At 37.4% G+C, this 20,446-nt stretch overlaps 1 protein-coding gene across 1 annotated transcript in view; it reads right to left on the bottom strand.

Annotated features, from left to right (window-relative positions):
• LARGE1 (LARGE xylosyl- and glucuronyltransferase 1) overlaps positions 1 to 20,446 on the bottom strand; it is a 277,613-nt gene that overhangs the window by 185,315 nt on the left and 71,852 nt on the right. Inside the window, exon 2 of the mRNA XM_033058741.2 lies at positions 14,019 to 14,205. Coding sequence (XP_032914632.1) covers positions 14,019 to 14,124 — 106 coding nt within the window. The 5' untranslated portion in view covers positions 14,125 to 14,205. The remainder of the gene's footprint in view (positions 1 to 14,018; positions 14,206 to 20,446) is intronic.

Here is a 20,446-nt window from a genome sequence, read left to right as displayed (position 1 = left end):
ATTATTAATGATTTCCTACAGCTTTAAAACATTGATTCAGTTAAATCCATGAACAATTGATGACTACCAAATATTCATCCCCAATTTCCAAGTTTGACTGGCAGCTTTTATGTTATGAATAGGTTTCATACAGAAAAAATTCCCTGTAATTTCAAAAGAACCTAATGAATAATTTGGAATGTGCACATTTTCACGGTGCTGAATCTTTTCACACATACATGATGCTCAAATACAAGATTAGTGTGCAGCCCAGTGAGGCTGCCCTTAGTGATATTGCAGATGGTGCTTTCATAACAGAGCTCCATGTCTTCTTGACTCCTCAAGATAATACCTTCTCTTTTCCATTTGAACCCACATTTTTACTACATCCTACTACTTGCAATGCATGCATGTCTTTTCCTTTGTCTCATCTTCTTGCCTGGATTATTATAAAAAAAAAGTCAGCTTGCAAGTATTCCATTCAGGTTTCTACCAAAAAGTTGTTTATGACAAGTGACAGTAACATCTAAGCACTATTCTTTCCTCACTCTCATTCATTAGCTCCTCCATTCCCAATTAAGCTCTCACCTTCTCAGTTTTCACCACACCATTAGAACATCTTTTCTATGAGATCCACTAAAAACAGACTCTCAACAATTCTGTTTACGATTCCTACTCTCACTTGCTGCAAATCTGATTCTTCCAACAAGCACCACACAAAATTATCAAGGATAATTTTTACACCAGTGGAAGCCTTCCATTACTCGTCTGCCTCTAACTAGTCTATTTCACCACAGCTCCTAAATCAAGTACCTTACTTCAGTGCAATCAAACAGTAATTAGCAGAAAAACAACTCCTGTCCAGGAATGGCTCAGATTATTCCACTATTTACATGCAGTCAAACTATTTGCAAGGACCTTAGTGGAATATTTCTAAACAAGATTCAAATAATATCAGGTCTTTCTAGTTGTTGTAATGTACTGATGGACATGTAAGGTAAACAACTATTGAGCTATTAAATATATAAGTCTATTTAAATATGCAAATGTTTTCCAAATAATTTGTTTGCATGGGCAATATATTGCCCTTAATAAAATAATTAAGGAAATTACAAGTCTCATCCTCCTCTGCACATCAGATATGTTCACAGATTACCGTATAGTGAAAACACTTTTTTCCTACAAAATTACCATTATGCTTTGCTTCAGGTTGACAATATCTGGTTCCCTTGAATCAACCTGCAATCTACAGTAATTTGACGACTATAAGGCGCACCGCATTATAAGGTGCACCTCTGGAAGTCGCCAAATTTCGCAACTATGGACATTATATAAGGCGCACTGGACTATAAGGCGCACTTTTTATTTGCAGCGAGGATCCGCGCTGCGTGCAACAAAGAAACGAATGGGTAACAATCATGTGATCATGGAGTTTACTGGCAGGTGCTCAATTTGCAAACATTTTTCGCAGATCAGCATAGCCTTTAAACGCAGCCCCAGGCGCCCTCCCCGTGCTACGGGCCTCGGCACTCCCACCCACCCCCGGCGCTGGCTGACAAGACACAGCTCGTGGTGGCTCAGGGTCAGCAGATCGCTCCCTCCCTCCCCGCGTGGCACGTGCTGGGCAGGGGTTGGCGGTGGTGGCTCCCTTCCCGTGCGGTTCCTGCCAGGCCGGGGCCGCTGCTCCCACCCCTCCTCGCGGCTCAGCACTCCCGTGGCGCTCCCCCCACCTCACGGCTCACAGGTCCAGGTTGGCAAATTCTGCAACTTTGTCAATCATATAAGGCGCACTGGACTATAAGGCGCACTTCCGGGTTCGGGTCAAAATTTTAGTAAAAAGGGTGCACCTTATAGTCGTGAAAATACTGTAAATTATCAGGCCTGAAGAAAAACAGTACTATTTGTTGTAGATTTATTAGTGGAAAGGGCTCTGTCATTTATTTAGCAATAGCAATGTGTAATATTTTCTAAGATAATGTCTAGACTTACTGGCCTGTTGTGGCTTTAGCCTCCAAGGTGAAAAAGTGGCTATTAAGAGTAAAAACCTTCTTTTTAAAAGACCATTTCTAATACAGCTCAGGAAGTTTCTGTGACTTGAAAACTTAAGAGGCCTGCTGAAGTTCCAAGGTTCATCTCAAATGAGCAATGTAGATAGAGGCCTTTTAGGAAGCTATAGTAGTGCAGTTATACAAGAGTCTTCCTAGCAAGATAAAATAAATCAAACCCCCCAGTACAGAAAAGTACCAGGCTGGAGAGCCACATTTTCTAAGAGGTTTTGAAAGATAATGAGAGATTCTGGATTCAGGTGCTCAACCTGAGCCTCTTCAAGGTTGAAAGGAGACCTGTTTTACAAACAGGAGAAAGCTGACTCCAAACCAGGTAGCCGGAGCCAGCAATGCAAGAATGGCAGCATCCACAATTAAAAACTGCTTAAAATGTTACTGAGTGCTTTCACATCATGTGCTGTTCAAATTAACCTGCAACTTCACTGTTCAACCAACAAATCCACTAATACATGAGGTCTATCTGAAGACCATGAAAAAGACTAACCATTTTTCTTTTGAGCTCTGTGTGTTGCTTTGTCTTAGTCTGACCTGTACTTCTCTGACTTAGAAAACTGTAACCTCCTGATGGAGACCTGCTTTTAAAACCACTTAGAAGCTGGTAAACCCCTGAAATAGAGGGGATATGTAGATTGCACATTAGCATCTATCAGTACTTCACTGTCTGGTTGTAGTTAACAGGTGACAGTAGTAGCACCATCTCAGAGAAGAATTTTATTAAGTTTAGGGCTTCTCTGTAAGGTAAGTTTGTGCCAGTCTAAAGAGACATGACATTTTGAACAGCTACTGCTATGTCAACTAGTCTAATACCCCACAAGAGTGTGTTAGTACAGGTATCATTTTGGAAGTTGTTTTATCAAGTTTATAATGTGGACTCTTTCTTATCATCCCCTGATTCAGTATGCTCCACACCATCCATACTGCACTCCACATCTAACCACACTTACCAGGCGCAAATAAATAAATGCATATAAACAGGAGCTGAGGACAGGGAGGATATGGAATTTTTCAAGGGGAACACGTAGCAAGTTAAATACCAAAACAACAGTTCCCATAGTTTTCAGTATCTTGATTTAACCCATCTGCCTCCTGAATACAATAAAAAACCCTGAGTCCCAAAAGTAGCTTTGTTCAAGAAATCACTTCCTTCTCTCCATCTTCTCACAGTGGTCTTCAATTAAAGCCTAAAATGATGAAATTCACTGAGATTGACAGAGGAAATAAAAGGAGAGAAACCACTGAAATGCATCTTCAGAATCAGGTTATTAAATGTCCCACAGACATCAGTGCGAGTGACAGCCACCAGAGTTTAGTGAAAAAAGAGAAAAAGCGGAAAATGAAACTTTTCATTAGGCCTGATGATGATTAATATCTCTTCTCTGATGAGCTGAAACTGCTTAATCTTTGCTATTAATATCACATTGCTGAGGTAAGTGTGGAAGCAGAAAGGGGGCATATGCAAATCTTTAAAATTTGGGAGAGGAAAAAAAGGCTACAAATAAGAGGGGTACGCTTTGCTCTTAAGTCTCCTAAAAGCAAGAAACTCAGTATGAAGCTGAGAGTCACCATCAGCCACTCTGAAGTCAGGTTACAATGAGGCAGCTGGTGGGCAAAGAAAGTCATGCAATTTAAAGGAGATAAATAGTAGGTTTCAATCCTTTGGTTAAATGACTGCATTTGCATTCTACAGGAAAGACCACTTAATTCATCACATCTCCACTCAAGTGTACATGAACAAGCAACTAATACCTCACCCAACTCAAATAAGTTAGATAATTGTTATTTTCAAACTTACTTACCTCTGTGTATATTGGCAAAGCTTTGAAGAAAGTTAGCTGGAGCTCCCTGGAAACCAATAATTACGTGTAGCTGTGCAGATGGATTTTTAAACTCTGTTTCTATAAACTGTAACCTCTCTGTTGAGATTTTTACTTTAAACCCTTGGGTTTGTAATGCACTGAAGCAAGAGGTGAAATAGCTAGATCTATTATAGTTAATACTGCTAGAAAACATTCTGTGTGTATTACATTTCAGACCAAAAGAATCCTTTGTTAAAGTCAGTGTGGATCTCTTGAGACACACATTATAACAGTTTGATTAGTAGAGAATAAAAAGTAGACTTTTATAGCATTCATTCATCCGAAAACATTATTCCTGCTTAAGTTAACAAGCAAAATCATGGAGTTAGGTTAAACTAAATCCAATGACAGGCAGGAAATACGCTGGTTGGAAAATATTAAAATGGTGGTATGATTTCACTACAATTCTAGAATGCTGAATGCCGTAATGTTGGGAAAGAAATGGATGAGAAATCTCCCATGTTTTAATGCTCTAAAGGTAACTTGTATACACTACAGTGACTTTATGTTTCATTTGGAAAACTGAGAATACAATACCGATACATTTTAAGTTTATAAGCCTTGATCGCATGAATAATTGGTTGCCAAATTAGTGCTCAAATACATCTTTATTCTTACATTTAATAAACATTAACCTGCAACTGAAAATATGATTTTATCCTTTCTGAAGGGTTATTTTTTATAAATGAAAAGGTACAGTAACCTGGAGCCAAAACTCATATTCTGCTTGGGAAATCAGTTTTTCTGAACTGGAATTGCAACAGATCATCCTGATAAGTAACTTTTACTAGCTATGGAAAGATTAGCAATTATCCTATGAATTTGTCTCTTTCTTTAAACAGCTATAAGTTGTGATAGCTGTAGCACTGTAGCACTCTCATCTATAGTCCTCAAGGTGATATTTCTTGCAGAGTCCTAAATTACTGCAATATCTCATAATCATGATTACTTATTTTACTTGAAACTGAAACTGTTAAAAAGATCCTTTTTTGGTTTTTTTTTTCCTCACTGTCTATTTCTTGTCTTTCACTTCTTACCTTGAAGCCAGAAACATCTGGACAGAGATTAAAGCATGTATTTTTTAACAAGGTGGAATAATTTATTCAGAGATGTGCTAGAATCCTCCACCAACTTTAAAATCAAGTCCAGAAATCTGGCTAGAAGAACATCTTTGCTGTATCTAGAACGCAGAGGTCAGACACAGGAATTACCAGCCAGCATTATTCCATCGATCCTACAATGTAATACAGCCTGTGCTATGCAAGATGTAAGAAACATTGATTGTTAACAGTCACTATGATGGTAAAAACCTACAATTCTTCACAAGCCCATAAAACACCTGTAACGGTTCTGTGTAATTTTGAGAAGAATTTACGAATTTGTTTGTCAGGTCCACTTTGAAACAAAGCCTGTTGCAACTACTCTAGGAGAGATGTACTGACGTGCAAGTAAGGAAAGGTGAACAATTAAGTAGGAAAAACTGCAGAGGAAGAAAATATTGGGGAGAAACGCAACTACTTCAGGATATTTTTTCACTCGACTTAATCACATAAGAAGCCTGCTAGATAGCATTCACACTTTTTATTCCAGCAATTTCTTCAAGTGCTTTCCAACATATAAGAATAATACTATCTTATTAGCTATGGCTTTATTTCAGCTCCAGAAATAATCTTCTATATATTACACAAATGGTATGCAACATTCTTTGATTTTAAACTACACCATGACAACCCCAATCCTGTGTCTAGAGAGCAAAATGAAGATCCTATTGTAGCACCAACAGCCATAACTGCACTGGGTTTAATCTGCTTAGGAAGAACAATAATCACTTTGAAGATGAAGGGGCCCAGGCTTCAGTGACTAGGTAGAGTCCACAAATTGCTCAGGCTTCCTCTGCTTCTCATGGTGGTGCAACTCTACCCCTGACATTACCTGTGCTTGCTCAACAACAGCCAACACAAGCAGGGTTGACCATGCTACAAGCACACTTTCTGTTTATTTTGTAGATACACATTTTAGGTTTTCCATTCAGGACCTTGGTGTGTTACTTACTCCAAGCTCCAGGTGTTCAAAAGCTTTTATTGGTGATGATGATTTCAATGGGGATTTCAGAAGTTTAGGAAGCAGTATGCAGAGAGGAAACCGGACACCTCTTCTTTAGAATAGGTGCACAATAGGTGCAGACATTATTACAAGTTCACTGCAAAAAGTATCTCATTGTGAAACACTTCATTTATACAGTAAAATATTTTAACTGGGTCCATAATTATTTTTTTAAAGTAAATATACCAAATAGAAGCACATCTCCTTTGGATTATGAATTTAATTTAGGAAAATGTGATGATTCTATGATTTTTTTGGGCTAATTTTAACTTCACTACTTTCAGCTCTGCCCTGTAATTCCTCATCTCTGCAAACTTTGGCATTTAGCAATTTCAAAGACAAACAGAATTATAAGATTTAAAAAAAAAAAAAGAGGTTTCAAAACTTGATGTTTACATCCTGGACTTTGACTATTTCACAGAATTATAATATGTATATTATATTACAGAAATATATTACTTCACATTTATTACTATATTATGTGGCAGTCATACCACAGGTTAGAAGGAATTATTGTTGCAGGATGGCTCAAATAATTGAACGCAGTTAAACTGGAAGAGAATCTCAGGCTAAAAACACATCAGTCTCCAGGTCATCAACTTTTCCTCTTTTTGTTGGTGTCTACAAAACCAACATGAACCAGGATGACTGTTGTCAGATCATGTTTTTGAAGTTAGTTGCGCATGTCACTCAATAGTCCAAGGATATCTAGATACATTAAAAAACAAAGTCTCTTTCAAGTCTAGAAACAAGAAATGCAAAACAACACAACAGAAATGAAACTTCAAGGGAAGGAAATAATTACTCAGCTGAACAATTCAATGGCTGTTGTATCTGAAAAATGTTTGAAAAGGGCACAGAGGGAATAAAAGAGATGTGCTGAAGATGTGGCCTTCTTAAGCTAAGCCTACCCAAAACACATCCACCCAGTAACAGGGTATCAGCCTTCCCACTCAGGTGCTTTTCCTAAACATTCCAGAGCATAATTTGCAGAACATAAGAATGACCACATACCATGTGTGAAGTAATTATTTCAACTTTTTTTAAAACTTGATTCCTCCTTATGGTATTACACATTTAAATAAATATTCAAAATATAAGTTTCAAAAGTACTGGAAGGCACTTCAGATTCAATTTGCTGTCTAACAAGACTGATTTTGATTTCAAAATTCTACCTGACCTGAAAAACACCCTGCAAATTTTAAATACAAAAATTTCACAAAAATCAAACAGCCCAAATTAATTGCTCTGAGAAGCAAAAACTTCAAAAATTTTCATTTCAATCTTTTAAAGCATCTCTATTTCAGATCTTTCTTCATCTTACGCTTATACATTTGTTTACCTGCTTGCCTGTTTTCCCCCAAAGCTTATTGATTAATTTCAAATTACTTTGTTAGAGGCAAAGAAGTTAGAGGTAACAAAGCTTCCACAATTGCCAGGAACTCAGAGAGAGAAAGATGAGAGATGCCAAACATTCTACCATTGACAAATACACTGCAGCATCAGTTCAGGATTTATTCAGATACCAGGAGATCCATATGGGAGCTAGATTATATAAATTATAGGAAAAGCAACTTCAACATCAATCAGCTGTATGACATCAATCACAGCAAGCCAGGCAACATTAATTCCAGCACACAAAGGAGCTCTGGTGTACTTAAAACTGCATATTTTGTTTCAGAAAGCCAAGTGCTGCTTCTTGGGGCTTGTTTTTCTGTTTATTTTTAACAAGACATTAAAGCTCACCTTGATTTTCTGTTTTTATACTAAGAAACATATTTTGACGATGAAGTTAGTAGGTATCCATCTTTGAAACAGAGGAGGAATAATCAGGAAAAAGCAGTCCTACTGTTGAGTCTTCCACGCAGCTCTAACAGATTTTGAGAATCCAGATGTCCCTTCTTCTTGGGAGAAATTTCCTCACTTTTTTGTAATGCAAGTTTTATAGGTGGTATTTATCCCAAAAGTTTGTTCAAAGGAGGAGGTAGACAAAGCTGAAACAAAACCCTTGAGAAATCCCACCGATTATATTCATTTAGCTGCTGTTCCAATGAAGCTGGCCCCTCACTCCTGTCAAAGAATTCCTTTTCATTCTGACCTTTATGTTTGTGCCAGAAATGACAAATTAAGAGCTGTCTAGAAAAAGAAAGCTGGTGTTTACAAGCAAAGAAACATTCCATCCAATCACAAGATTGTACAAAGAAGAAAGAAGGTAAGCCTACAGCTTACTTTGCTTTTCTGAAAGCATATACATAAAAATATGAACATCAAAAGAAAATGTGTGCACTCTGTACTGGAATTCCAAAAAGTAATGCACGCTTGCTTTCCTTTGGCACAGCACACTGACTAAAGAAGTGGCCATTGCAAGATTCAAGGCTTCCCCTGAGATGACAGGGTATTGGTTTAAGGATGTGAACTCCTGGCAAGTTAAAGACAAAACTGCACTGACTTCAGCCTTAAGGGGCTGAGTGGGAGTGGACATTACTAGCTAGGGACAAAATTCTATTGCAGAATTCCAAGTTTAACTGAAAAAGGGGTTGAGAAGAGAAAAAAAAATCCATGCTCCTCACTAACTCCACAATTTGACCTACAAAAGTTTCTCATGACCATGGTGCATTCTGGCTGACACTCTTGGCGTAAGGCCATTCTTGTTTTGGTACAGAAACTACTTCAAATTTCCTGTCACTGCTCACAGGCAGGCTGTTTATTTACAAAATGAGGAGTAAAACTCTTTGTTTTTCAATATTCACTTATGAATTTTATTTTCTTAGATGATGGACATATAAGGCTACTCAAGTTCTCAAAAAAAAAAAAAAATGTGGGATCACTGACTTCTAAGTTAAAGATGATGAGCAGAGAATGAGACTCAGCTTTCACAGCATGGACCTTCTGGTCCTTTATCACCATTCTGTATCATCAAATCACCAGGGTTTTGTAGAAGGACAAGTTTTCCAGGAGCAACAAAACCTCTCATAAGCCTGAGGTGTTTGCTATCATAATTGATGTCACTCTTGTAGGATCCCCAAACATATTTAAGAAGGCATAGTGATTGCAGTAGAGATAGAGGTGCGTAAGTGGCACTTGTGTATCACCTGAAATAAATGTCATAAGAGAGGAGTAAGCCAGCATTATTTACTCCAAAATGGAAATGAAAGGGTGGCTTTTTAACTAAGGATTGCCAATATTCACTAAACACACCTCCTGTAAACCTACTCAGGCACTCATCACAGTAGCACTCTTACTTATATGCAGAGGCACCCTTTCAGGACTTCTTTTCTCAGAACTTTGTTCAAAAGACAGGATCAATAGAAAGGTGGAAGCTTCTATTTTAAATGGACACTAGATTAAATTTTCATGTTTAATCCTGTTGAGACACATACCAGATAAAATTCAGGCCAACTGAAGGAAATGTAATAAAAAAAGCAATTCTATGCTTTGTATCTTTTTGATTACATTGTCTGTGAGGGAATTATTTTCTGATGTTTGTTCATCAGTTGCAAGTGTCTGATAGACATTTTAGTAATTAATTATTTGTTTGCCTCTTTCTATGAGCAACTTAATGCAAGCATTAAAAGTTTGGGCAGTTTTCATCATGCACATAGATCATGTGATAAACTTTTGGCACTTTATTGAAAAAAGCTAAACCCCCAGAATCAGTTTTTTGATTCAAGTATTCACAACTATGATTTCAAAATCTACTTCTCATGAATATTAAAACTGGGTATTCATTGTTCCCATAGACAGTCTTCTCAATTAACATATTCACTAGAATATTTATGGAAACATACACAAAAAGAGTGTGAACAGCATCAAAGTGAATCCATTTAAATACTAAGATGAATATTTGCAGCCTTCCTTCAATTTATTTTATTGTATTTTATGAGGTGTTTGCCCAACTCTGGCTTCATTCATGCGTCTAGAGATGACTTTGACTGAAATGAACTGTCAGAGAATGAGAGTTGCCCAACACTGGAGTGAAATGAGGACAATCAAGGAAAGCAAGTCCCAGGAAAGAAGGCACGCTCTGTTTTTTAAAATGCTGCCCAAGCACTTAAAATAAACCAAAGTCAACTGCTCTCTCACAGACTCCCTGCAGGATCTCACACAACTTTTCAATTTTTTATCTTAAGGTTACATTACTGGCTCTTCTTTCCTGGGAAATACGTTCTACACAGGAGCCCTACACACATACTTCAGGCTTTCAGCCTCAAGTGGATCCACCACACAGGGACTGGTAACTCAAGAGTATTCTCATCCTGTCAAAATGGAGGTGACTGTAAATCTGCTGAGGTGACACAGCCACAGTGCACTTTTTTTTTTTTTTTTTGAGGAATCAGTAATCTAGAAAGCATGGTCAAATTACAGTTGCCAATACCCATTTTACATGACCTTCATGGTAAGGGGGATAGAAAACTGCTGCACATAGGTTGAAAAATTAAGGTATTTACGGAGCTACCATTAGTTAGTGAAACTGCTATTGTCTTTCTAATGAGAACTCATCATGTGTCATTTGATTATTTCCTCTTCCCTGTTTTAAATGCACTCCACCCTTCCTACTCTATTACTTTATTTTTTGAATATAATCTAAGAATGTTAGAACAATTAACTTTTTCATCCAAAGTAACAGATAACTGAAATTATGCTGTTCTAGTGCATTATTAAAAACAACAGTAACCAGGTACATTCAAAGGCCATACAATATTCAATATCATCTTTAATATTCTGCTTCATAACCTTAATAGACATTTATACATGATTAATGAGGCTTTTAGTAGCTACTGCTGTCACAGCTTGGGTAACACCATCCCCAATGAATATTCTAAGGGAAGGGTCTTACTGGAAGTGTCTGAGTGACAACCGTGAAGTAGCAGGCTGCCATGTACTTTCTGACAAGAGAACAAAATCCAAAATAAGATAAAATTCTGTCTTAAGGAATTTGAAGTTATTTAAGGACCTGGGAACAGACTGCAGTAAGGCATATTTTGTATTACAGATTCACTAACAAATCTTTTAAAGGGTTTCTAATGTGATCCCATACCCATGCTATGGCAAATGACTAACTTAAGTTCTTAGATATAACCACATGGATTAGTAATGTAATTCCTAATTACATCAAGAATATATGAGGCAGACAGCACTACAGATGTCACACCAGAGATTTGAGTCTAGAGCCCTGAAACATACAAACAAAGAAAAAAACTGCAGAAGAACAAAAAAAATCCCCACAAAAGTCTTTGCTCTGACAACTCAGCAACACCAACATTTTTACTTAGTGAATAAAAGACCACAGTGATTTTACTACTTTATGTAGGTATCTTGAAACAGATATTTTCCCAGACCTGGCAGGGCAACTGGATTAACCAAAGGTAAATCATGCTTGACCAACCTCATTGCTTTCTGTGACAAAATGACTATGAATACATGACCAGTTGATGCAATCTCCCTTGAATTTAAGCACAGTATCCCTGTATCCAAGCTGGGATTCTAGTGTTTATATGGGTGGACGACTAGATCTGTGAAAAACCATCCAGAATGCTGGGCTCAAAGAGAGATGGTACTCATTCATGCTGTGTCTGGAAGTTCATGTATTCTCTGTCCTTGGAGGTTTTCAAGATGCTGTTGAATAAAGGCCTAAAAAGTCTTGTCTGATTACAAAATCCACACTGATTTGAGCAGGAGATTAATGAGACAACTCCTGAGGTCCCTTCCACACTGAATAATTAAATTAGTCCGTTATGATACCAGGTATTGATGATTTCTTTAATTTGGTGGAGAAAACTCTAATAAGAACCATTAACTCAAATCTAAAACCAGATGTATTGAAAAGAAAATTTCTAGCCCTGTGAAATAAGTGGCAGGAGGCAGAGAGGACTCTACATTCCTGATGGCTTCAAACCAAGGCACAATGCACTTGTGAGGCAATTTGTACTCATTTAGAGAATCACAGAAGGATACAATTGTTTATGATGGAAAAGACCTTTAAGATCACTGAGTCCATCCATTAGCCCAGCACGGCCATGTCCACCACTAAACCATGTCCCTAAGTGTCACATACACACATCTTTTAAACATCTCCAGGGATGGCCACCCAACCACTTTCCTGGGCAGCCTGGTCTAATGCTTGTCAACCCTTTCCATGAAGAAATTGTTCCCAATATCCAATCTAAACCTCCTGTGGTGCAACTTGAGGCCATCTCCTCTTGTTCTATTGCTTGTTACTTGGGAGAAGAAAGCCACCCCTACCTCACTACAATCTCCACAGAGAGCTCAAACATGAGTAAATTGTGGGAACCACCGTGGAGAAAAAAAACTAAGAAACATAAAATAAAAAAATGGCATTTACTTTTTGTCTATAATATCTACAAGTTAAGGAAAATGCTAGCTATTATTTGGTTAAATAAATATCTAACTGACCTTAATTTTAAACAATGAAACATTAAATAATCCCCATCAGAAATTAACAAAAAGAAAACAGATAAAGAAAAATAACCAGAAGAGTTACTAACTGTATATAATTTCCAGTCCTTTTCCAGTGCAAGGCTTTGTAATAGGTAATGGGCTTTGGTCTCTAGTTTGCACTTAAGATTAATTCACAGTGAGAGCTTTAAGTCACTTCAAATACCCTGTAGCAGCAAATTTCAAGATTTGTATTGAGTTCTCTGTAAAAACAAAGGATTCTACCCACAGAGGAATTTGAAACACCATGGCATTATCAATTGTGGACACAATTAAAATAGTCATTACGACAAAGCAGCATAATATTCTTCTAAAAGCAAAAAGGTGATGTCTGCATTTGCTCAGCTTTTAAAAATCAAACAAAATCAGTACTGTTCTGCCTGCCAGATCATTATTTTTAAGTATGCAGCTAGCACCCCCTGTATTTCCAATTTAACATGAATCCCACAAGTGTTTCATTCTAGAATGAGCTCATGGAGTTACTGCACATTAAGGTAGAATTTTAAGTACTCGAATAAATTTGCATAAACCAATATTTGTACATGGCATATAACTAATTCAGAATTGTATGCAACACACACTGAAAATCTTTATATGTTCTTACTTGTAATTTAACATGGAAACTCCTTTTGTTTCCAAACACAGCAGAGATTTGTCAGCCAAGGATACATAAAAGAAGCTTGACATTTTAAACATTGCCTTTTTTAAATTATCAGACTGTAAACTAGTGACTGAACAGTTTTTACAAGGTTGGAACACGTTTCTTCATGCTAAGACAACTACAAAGGCTCTTTTTACTCTTGCCAAAATAACATACCCATTGCCCAACATAAAATGTTTAACCTCCACAATAAACAAAACAAAGAAAGCTACAAAGTAGCAAAAACCAGGACAGCCAAAATCTTTGGCTCACCTAACTGAAGTATTACTGCTGAATGCCTGTAAGGCCAGGAAAAAAACTTCATTAGACAGGCAATTTAAAAGACAAAGTAGTGGCTATTCCAAGTTTTGTTATAAAAAGTACTCATTATATAGCTGCAACTAAATGTACCTAGAAACTGGAGGATTTCCACCTAAAAAAATAAGGGGACGGAAAGATATTCCAACTAAAACAATCCACTGACAGTAGGTGGATGTGGACTCAACCTTCTTTTATGTGAAGAAACCTTATATTGATATTCATTGATTTTCTGTGTTCAGCATCTCTGAAATAAGATGTTAAAAATCTTACCGGGCATAGGATAGACCAACTTTTAAAAATTAGAAAATACAGAGAAAAAATTAGTAAAATGGGTGGGGGGAGTTGTTGCACTTTTTCAAAGTTCAAAGATGAGTGGAAAACCAAGTAATTGTGGCCAGTAATTAACTCATCATCCTCAGTAGAGAGAACATGATAAGGAAGGCTCTTTGTTGAAATCTGCACCTTGGAACTATTTCATATACAAACCAAATGAGATTTATTTAAATAAAATCAATGATGACTGATCTGCATTTGTCTGCCCAGTTACAAATCATTCAGCACCCCACCACCCCCGCTCAGCCATTATTCCTCTCCTACCTTCAAAACTCCCAGCAAACAGATAAATCCACGTAATGGCTGGGACAAAAAGGATGGTCAGAGAGGCAGCCAGGAATTTCCGTCGCCCTCTGCAGATTCCCAGCATTCTCTCAGGAGTGCAGAATCCCAACCCAATGCTGTTCCTATGTTGGAAGCAAATAGTCCACAGCCTCCCACATATTACTCCCTGAAAAGGAAAGGAAAAAATATTTCAACAGCTTATCTTGCTACAAAAAGTTACAGAGTATTCCAGTGTTCCAAAAGAGCTAAAAGAACAGGGCTGAAAAAGAGCTACCGCAATTGCAGGGTGGTACCCATTTCAAAATTATCCACGATCACTTAATAACAAAACAAGTATTAGAAGTCAAATTAAGACAGTAAACCAATAAAGCACATCATATCACCTAAATACACACTAAGCTCCATCTTTCCAAGTGATATCAGTTTTGTTTTGTCCTCATTTTACTCTACAGGAACTCCGAGATCTTTGATGCCCATGCATGCTGGGGCAGATAAGAGAAAGCCACCCCCCTTCCTTCACCTGCTCCCAAGGAGCAGAAGTCACACCACAGAATCAGTGATCTTTCTGCAGTTGGTCACAAACTCAAGAGAGTGAATCAGAAAAAGGAAACCTGAAGTTTGGAGGTAGGGGGATGTTACTGAAATTATCCACTTTGCACATCAAAGAGCAGTGCTGATGAACTGCTGTGTAAAAGGGAAGAACAGAAAGTGCAAAATGGGCAAGAAAATATCCTTATTCACACTGGGGATAGCAGAAGCCATGAGAAAAATGGATTCTGGTGAATAACACAGTTTTTATTAGCAAAAAAAAAAATTAATTCTGATCCTAATTTGGAATAATTGTTCTGCATTTCAGAGGGGCAAAGAAAAAAATTATTTTTATTCATAGGAAAATTAATATTACCACACCAGTGCAGGCACACAGAGCATAAAAATAATATTTCATAGTGACAGCAGGTTTTTTTTGAAAGGGAGGGAAAGGCTAGCAGCAGACAAGTGTTAAGTCCATGCAAATCTACTTCAGGTTTTGTGTGAAAGGGTTTAAGTTTTCAATTCTAAGAATAGAAGTGGTCTACAAGAATGATAGGGAAAGAAACACAGACTTTGGCAGTACAAGGTATTTCATAATAGTGACCTTTGACTTATGCTTAAACTAGCACTAGAGCTGAAACAAGCAATGAAAGCATTTCTAAAGTGACATGTTAACAATGGCTGCTGTGTGCCTTGAGAGTGTCTTGGCTCAACAAATCCATATATATTGCAGTAAAAATCAATTCTGAAATTAAATTACAGCAAAAATGAGAATGTAGACAAGAGATATAGGTTCAGACAAAAATCTCTGTGCTGGAGATACCTGGCTGTAGTAATCAGGCAAACTTACAGCTGCTCCTTGAACATTCAATAGAGCCCACTTCAGCACAATGCAGTTTAAGAGCCATGATAGTACTCTGACCTTGGAACTGATAAAATGGACTATAATTTGTCCAGAGCCAGCACAAAAAGCATTCCATTGTGTCAGCTTTTCAAGGCAATGAATGCCTCACCACAGAGATTTTGCACAAAATATGTGGGCAGACTTAATATTACAACTGTGGTATTAGAGTTACTCTGAACTAGACAGAAACACACATTTGGTAGATAAATTGTGGAGGACTCTTATCTTTATTCACTGTATTTGGATAATGATTACATTTCATTCCTTTTCCTTACAGCACATAGCTTGTACAACTTCTCTGGAAAGAGTCCTTTACATGCCTACTTGAAAACCACTGATAATTTCTCAGGCTTCTGTGTTTATAAGCATGTACATTATAAAATGCACAGTATTTCTTATTCTAAGTAGGAATTCTTTTTTTATTCCATAAATGTACTGGCATGCACCATGGACATCAGTTTGTGCATAGAAAAATAAAGGTCTGAAAATATAAACTCCCAAGCACAGTCATTGGCAAACAGCCACATCTTGCACTGGCTGGATACTGCTCCTATCAACAACACCTGTAAAAATTACAGGTAATAAAGTAAGAGTCAACAGCACGTTTCTGAAATCACACTGCTACAAGTATGCTGATAGACGTTTCAGGGCAATGACATACAGACTCAGAAGCCTAGAGTTACAGCACTGCTAGTGCACTAATTCATCCTGGCGTGGCATATTTAAGAAATAATTTGATTTTTCCTATATATTCTTTTAAATATCTATGCAAGTTAAGTTTCTGAACAGGCTGATATGGAGGATGGAACCCACCTTTTTTGCCATATGAGTGTAAACTAACAAATCAAAAAAGTATAAGGCACAACATTGAACTCCCAGTTCAGCTGTGAGGGAAAGACATGAATATGGTAAATTCAGTTTTCTACAAATTGTCATCATTCAGACAAAAACAGACAAATCATTCTGCACATTCATGCGTATCCTTTATCTAACTAGAAAAACATTTGGGAAAATCCTGAACAGACAAGTCAGTCTGTGATGGATCACCCTAGGAAATGTTAAGATACTTCTTCTAATAGCGCTTTAAAAGAGTCATAAACTACTTCAAATTATCCTTCTACTATCTCCCTACCTCCCCAAAGTTGTGAATAGCTTCCCTTGGGTCTTAAATATTCATTTTTAGTGTATAAAATCACAGCACCTGCTGAGTACTTTTATCCAAAGCAGACAATGCATCATGTGCAACCCTTACACAAGCAATTACATAAAACGTCCATGAATGGTAATGAAGATCCTTGGCTTACAGGAAGAGCTTTGGACTCAATCATGTGTTCACTATTGGATTTACTCAGAAACAATGTTATCTAATATACCACTGTCAAATAAATTGAAAGAAGACATTGCAGCTCTTTTGACTTGGTTTTCCTTTCAACAGGTGCCAGATTGACATCTACCACAGAAGGAAAGGGATTGACAACACTGGCTGGACCAAGGACTGAGCACAAAACACAGTTGCACATTTCTGTCATATAAGCCTGAAAATGCCTTTCAGAATTCTCCAACAGTCTCCTCTGCTATACCACAGTCCTACTGAATCAGACTGTCACCCACCTAAAAGCTCTTAGAAAGCAGTTCCATGGTACAAGTTAAAACTGAAGCCACTTCAGATGTGATATTGCTAGGCACATTCATCTTTCCAGTAAAATGGTTCACTTCATTTACACAAAGTCATGCAGTGCTCCTCCTGATAGTTTTCAGTTTCAACAGCTGTGCTAACTAAACACCTGTGCTTTGAAGTACACAGCATGAAATATAACAGAAACAAAACAAAGGATAACAGAATAACTGGCCAATTTAACCACAGCATCCAGGTGTGACACTCCAATCAAAAAATAACCAGTGGTCGCTCCTGACCTGTTGCCTGATGTTAGTATTTTCAGATCTAACTAAGCCACAATGAGCATCTGCAACTTTATTGGGTTTATCTCAAAGCAAGGGAGACCCAAATTAGACCCAGAATGAAAGGGAGCATTTATGTTTGCAGTTTCAAACACAATTCTAGCTACACCCCTCCAGATACAATTAGATTTTCTGCCTGTGCCACAGATACTAAAAAGTGCATGCATTGCAGGATATTTTTCTGCCTTGTTCTTCAGCTGTGCTCCAAGAGCATCACATAATTGTATTTTAGAAATCTGATAAGTAATACCCACAAAAGCTAGTTGCATGTACATCATATGCATTATGTCTTGTTGTCAGTGTGTCGGACGCTCTACACTTCCAGGACCACTTCAGGATTTATAAAACCTACTGCACAGAAACAGCTCCAGAGACTGTGCTGCAGCCTCAAGCCAGTTCACCCCTCCCTGGCTGCTGCTAACAGAGCTCCAAAGGCTGCCAGCTTGGATAATGCCCCTGTGCAGGGTCACAGTGGGAATTACAATAATTTGGGGTTCTCATTACAAAGAGAACTCCTGACTTACTCATGACCTTCTCACCTGACCAGAATGACCTTTCTTACCTTCTTGTATAATCAAACACTTCCATTAACTACACTAACTTAACAGAGTAGTTTGTTTATTTTAAGTTGTGGATTATCTCCTCAGCTCAGCATGAAGCAGCTCTCAACCAGTATGAGCAGCACATACATTAAAGTATGTAACACAACACTAATCACATTGGTATTCAGTTTCTATATATTTATTTTTTTTTAATTACAGCATGAGAACTTAACTATGTCAGACATTCAGCAGTTCAGTGAAACAATGGAAGTAATTATGAAAACAAAAATCAAATACAATTAACTAGATTTAACTGCTCAACTATAAAAAGCCTTTCTAACTGCTTCAAACATTTCCTTGCATTTGTTACAGTTAATCTTTTCCCAGTAATCTTCCATTTGTTTTCAGAGCTACTGGAAATAAATATATACAGTTAAAGCTGTTTACGCAGCAATCCTGTGCCTTAGCTTTGTTGTGTTGTTTAAATTAATGTTATCTAATTCTTTCTGCTCTTGCAGTCTCTCTGCTCTCTTCCTGCACTCTTGCAGTCACAAAGTCAATGAACAATTTCCACTGTAAAGCTTTGCCCTTGGCTCTGTATCAATGTAGCACTTGTCCCTTATGGGAGATTTTTCAGATTTTTGCCACACTCAAAATATAAATAACATAAAGTAAAAAATCAGTATCGTACGCTGTATTTTTCTGGGGCTTTTTTGAATGTTGATAATAAGGGTTTATAATGCTTTCACTCCCTGACATTCAGATTTTATCTTGCAGATTTGCAGTCTTCCCATTATGGGAGCTGGTCATCATGTGACATTGTAATATTAAAGAAAAGTTTGGTACCATAAAAGCAGGGTGTAGAGTAAACCCAAGATTAGGAAACAGAATATGAAAGAATTCAGTGGTTAATCTTTATTTAATTAAACATCTCTCTGTTAATTTTCATGGTTTAAAACCAGACAGGAACTAAGTACAACACAACCACTCGCTTCCCCTGGGATGAGGAAGAGAATCAGAAAAGAGGAAAACTCATGAGTTGAGACAAGAACAGCCTAAAAATTCAAATGAGGTAAAACATTATTATTTTATCATCATAATCACCATTATTACAACAACAACAACAACAACAGTAGCTGCAATAAGAAGGAGACAGAGAGAGGAATAAAACCCAAGAAAAAGCAAGTGATTCACAGTACAGTTGCTCACTACCTGCTGACCAAGGCCCAGCCTGTTCCCTAGTAGCAGTCAGCCCCTTCCAAATAAGTCTCCCAGTTTATATACTGGGCATGTTGGCATATGGTATGGAGTATCTCTGGCCTTCAGATCAGCTGTCCTGGCCCTGCTCCCTCCTGGCTTCTTATGCAGCTCCTCATTGACAGAGAATGGGAAACTGAAAAATCCTTTTATTTGAATGACTTGGCAACAACCAAAATATCAGGGGGCCATCAACATTATTCTCATGCTAAATCCAAAACACAGCACTGTTCCAGCTACTAAGAAGAAAATTAACTTTATTCCAGTCAAAACCTTCATAGTTAATATATTCCACTGCTCAAATTTTTAGAATAGAAACAGCATTTTGAAAGAAAATGCCATCTCTTCTCTCATCAACCTCTTCTTCTTCCACTCAGTAGAACTTACTACAGAAACAAATCTAAGGGTCCTTTTGTTCCTACACTGAACTTCCTTGGCATTAGAGAACCTCACCCCAAAATCAGACTTCTTAATCCTATAGTAGCATGACTTTAAAGAAGTATTAGGAATACACTCAAACTCAGCATCCACCTCACAAGTTCTGTGAAGCCACTTTAAAGTAAAAGATTACAGCTGAGTTTCCAAATGCCACCAAATGTTTTCTTTCTCAACTAGTTAGAAGGAAGCAGTCCTATCTGTAAGAGAGAAAACAGCCACTAAGTTGACAGCACAAATGAGTTCTGCCTTGGAACTGTGCTAACTGCTCCGAGGGCACACAGGATTGACATCTTTTATATCTTCACTCAGTACGTGCTGTGGCTTAAGGAAAATTCTATTAGTGCCCTGTTAATCAAAGTTTTCTAGAAGGTTGCAGCTGTAAGCAACACTACCACAGCAATGGAATCTCTCCTGACAGAAGAGAGAAGCAATTAAATAGCATCCTTTCACGTATTTCTGTTTTCATTTCCATGTACTCCTTTATGTATGTACATATATATATCTATACACTTCTAATAGCATTCTTTTTTCCTCTCAAGCCTACACTTAAATTCAAAGAATGAAACCCTGCAACTTCCAAAATCATTATTAAGGAATAATCAAAGACCAACAGGACAAGAATCTTTTCCTATGCCTCCACTAAAACATCACTGTTAATATGAGGGGAAAAAATGCAATCAGTTGAGAAAAGAGAGAAGCAACAAAATACAGTCATGACAGAAAGATCAATCTTACCTGTAAAACTTCCTTTGCAACCAAAGAATTATACTTACTTA

Source organism: Catharus ustulatus, chromosome 4 (genome assembly GCF_009819885.2).
Source record: "Catharus ustulatus isolate bCatUst1 chromosome 4, bCatUst1.pri.v2, whole genome shotgun sequence".
Taxonomy (NCBI): domain Eukaryota; kingdom Metazoa; phylum Chordata; class Aves; order Passeriformes; family Turdidae; genus Catharus; species Catharus ustulatus.
The sequence above is the reverse complement of the archived record's forward strand: the minus strand, read 5'-3'. Positions and strand labels throughout refer to the sequence as shown.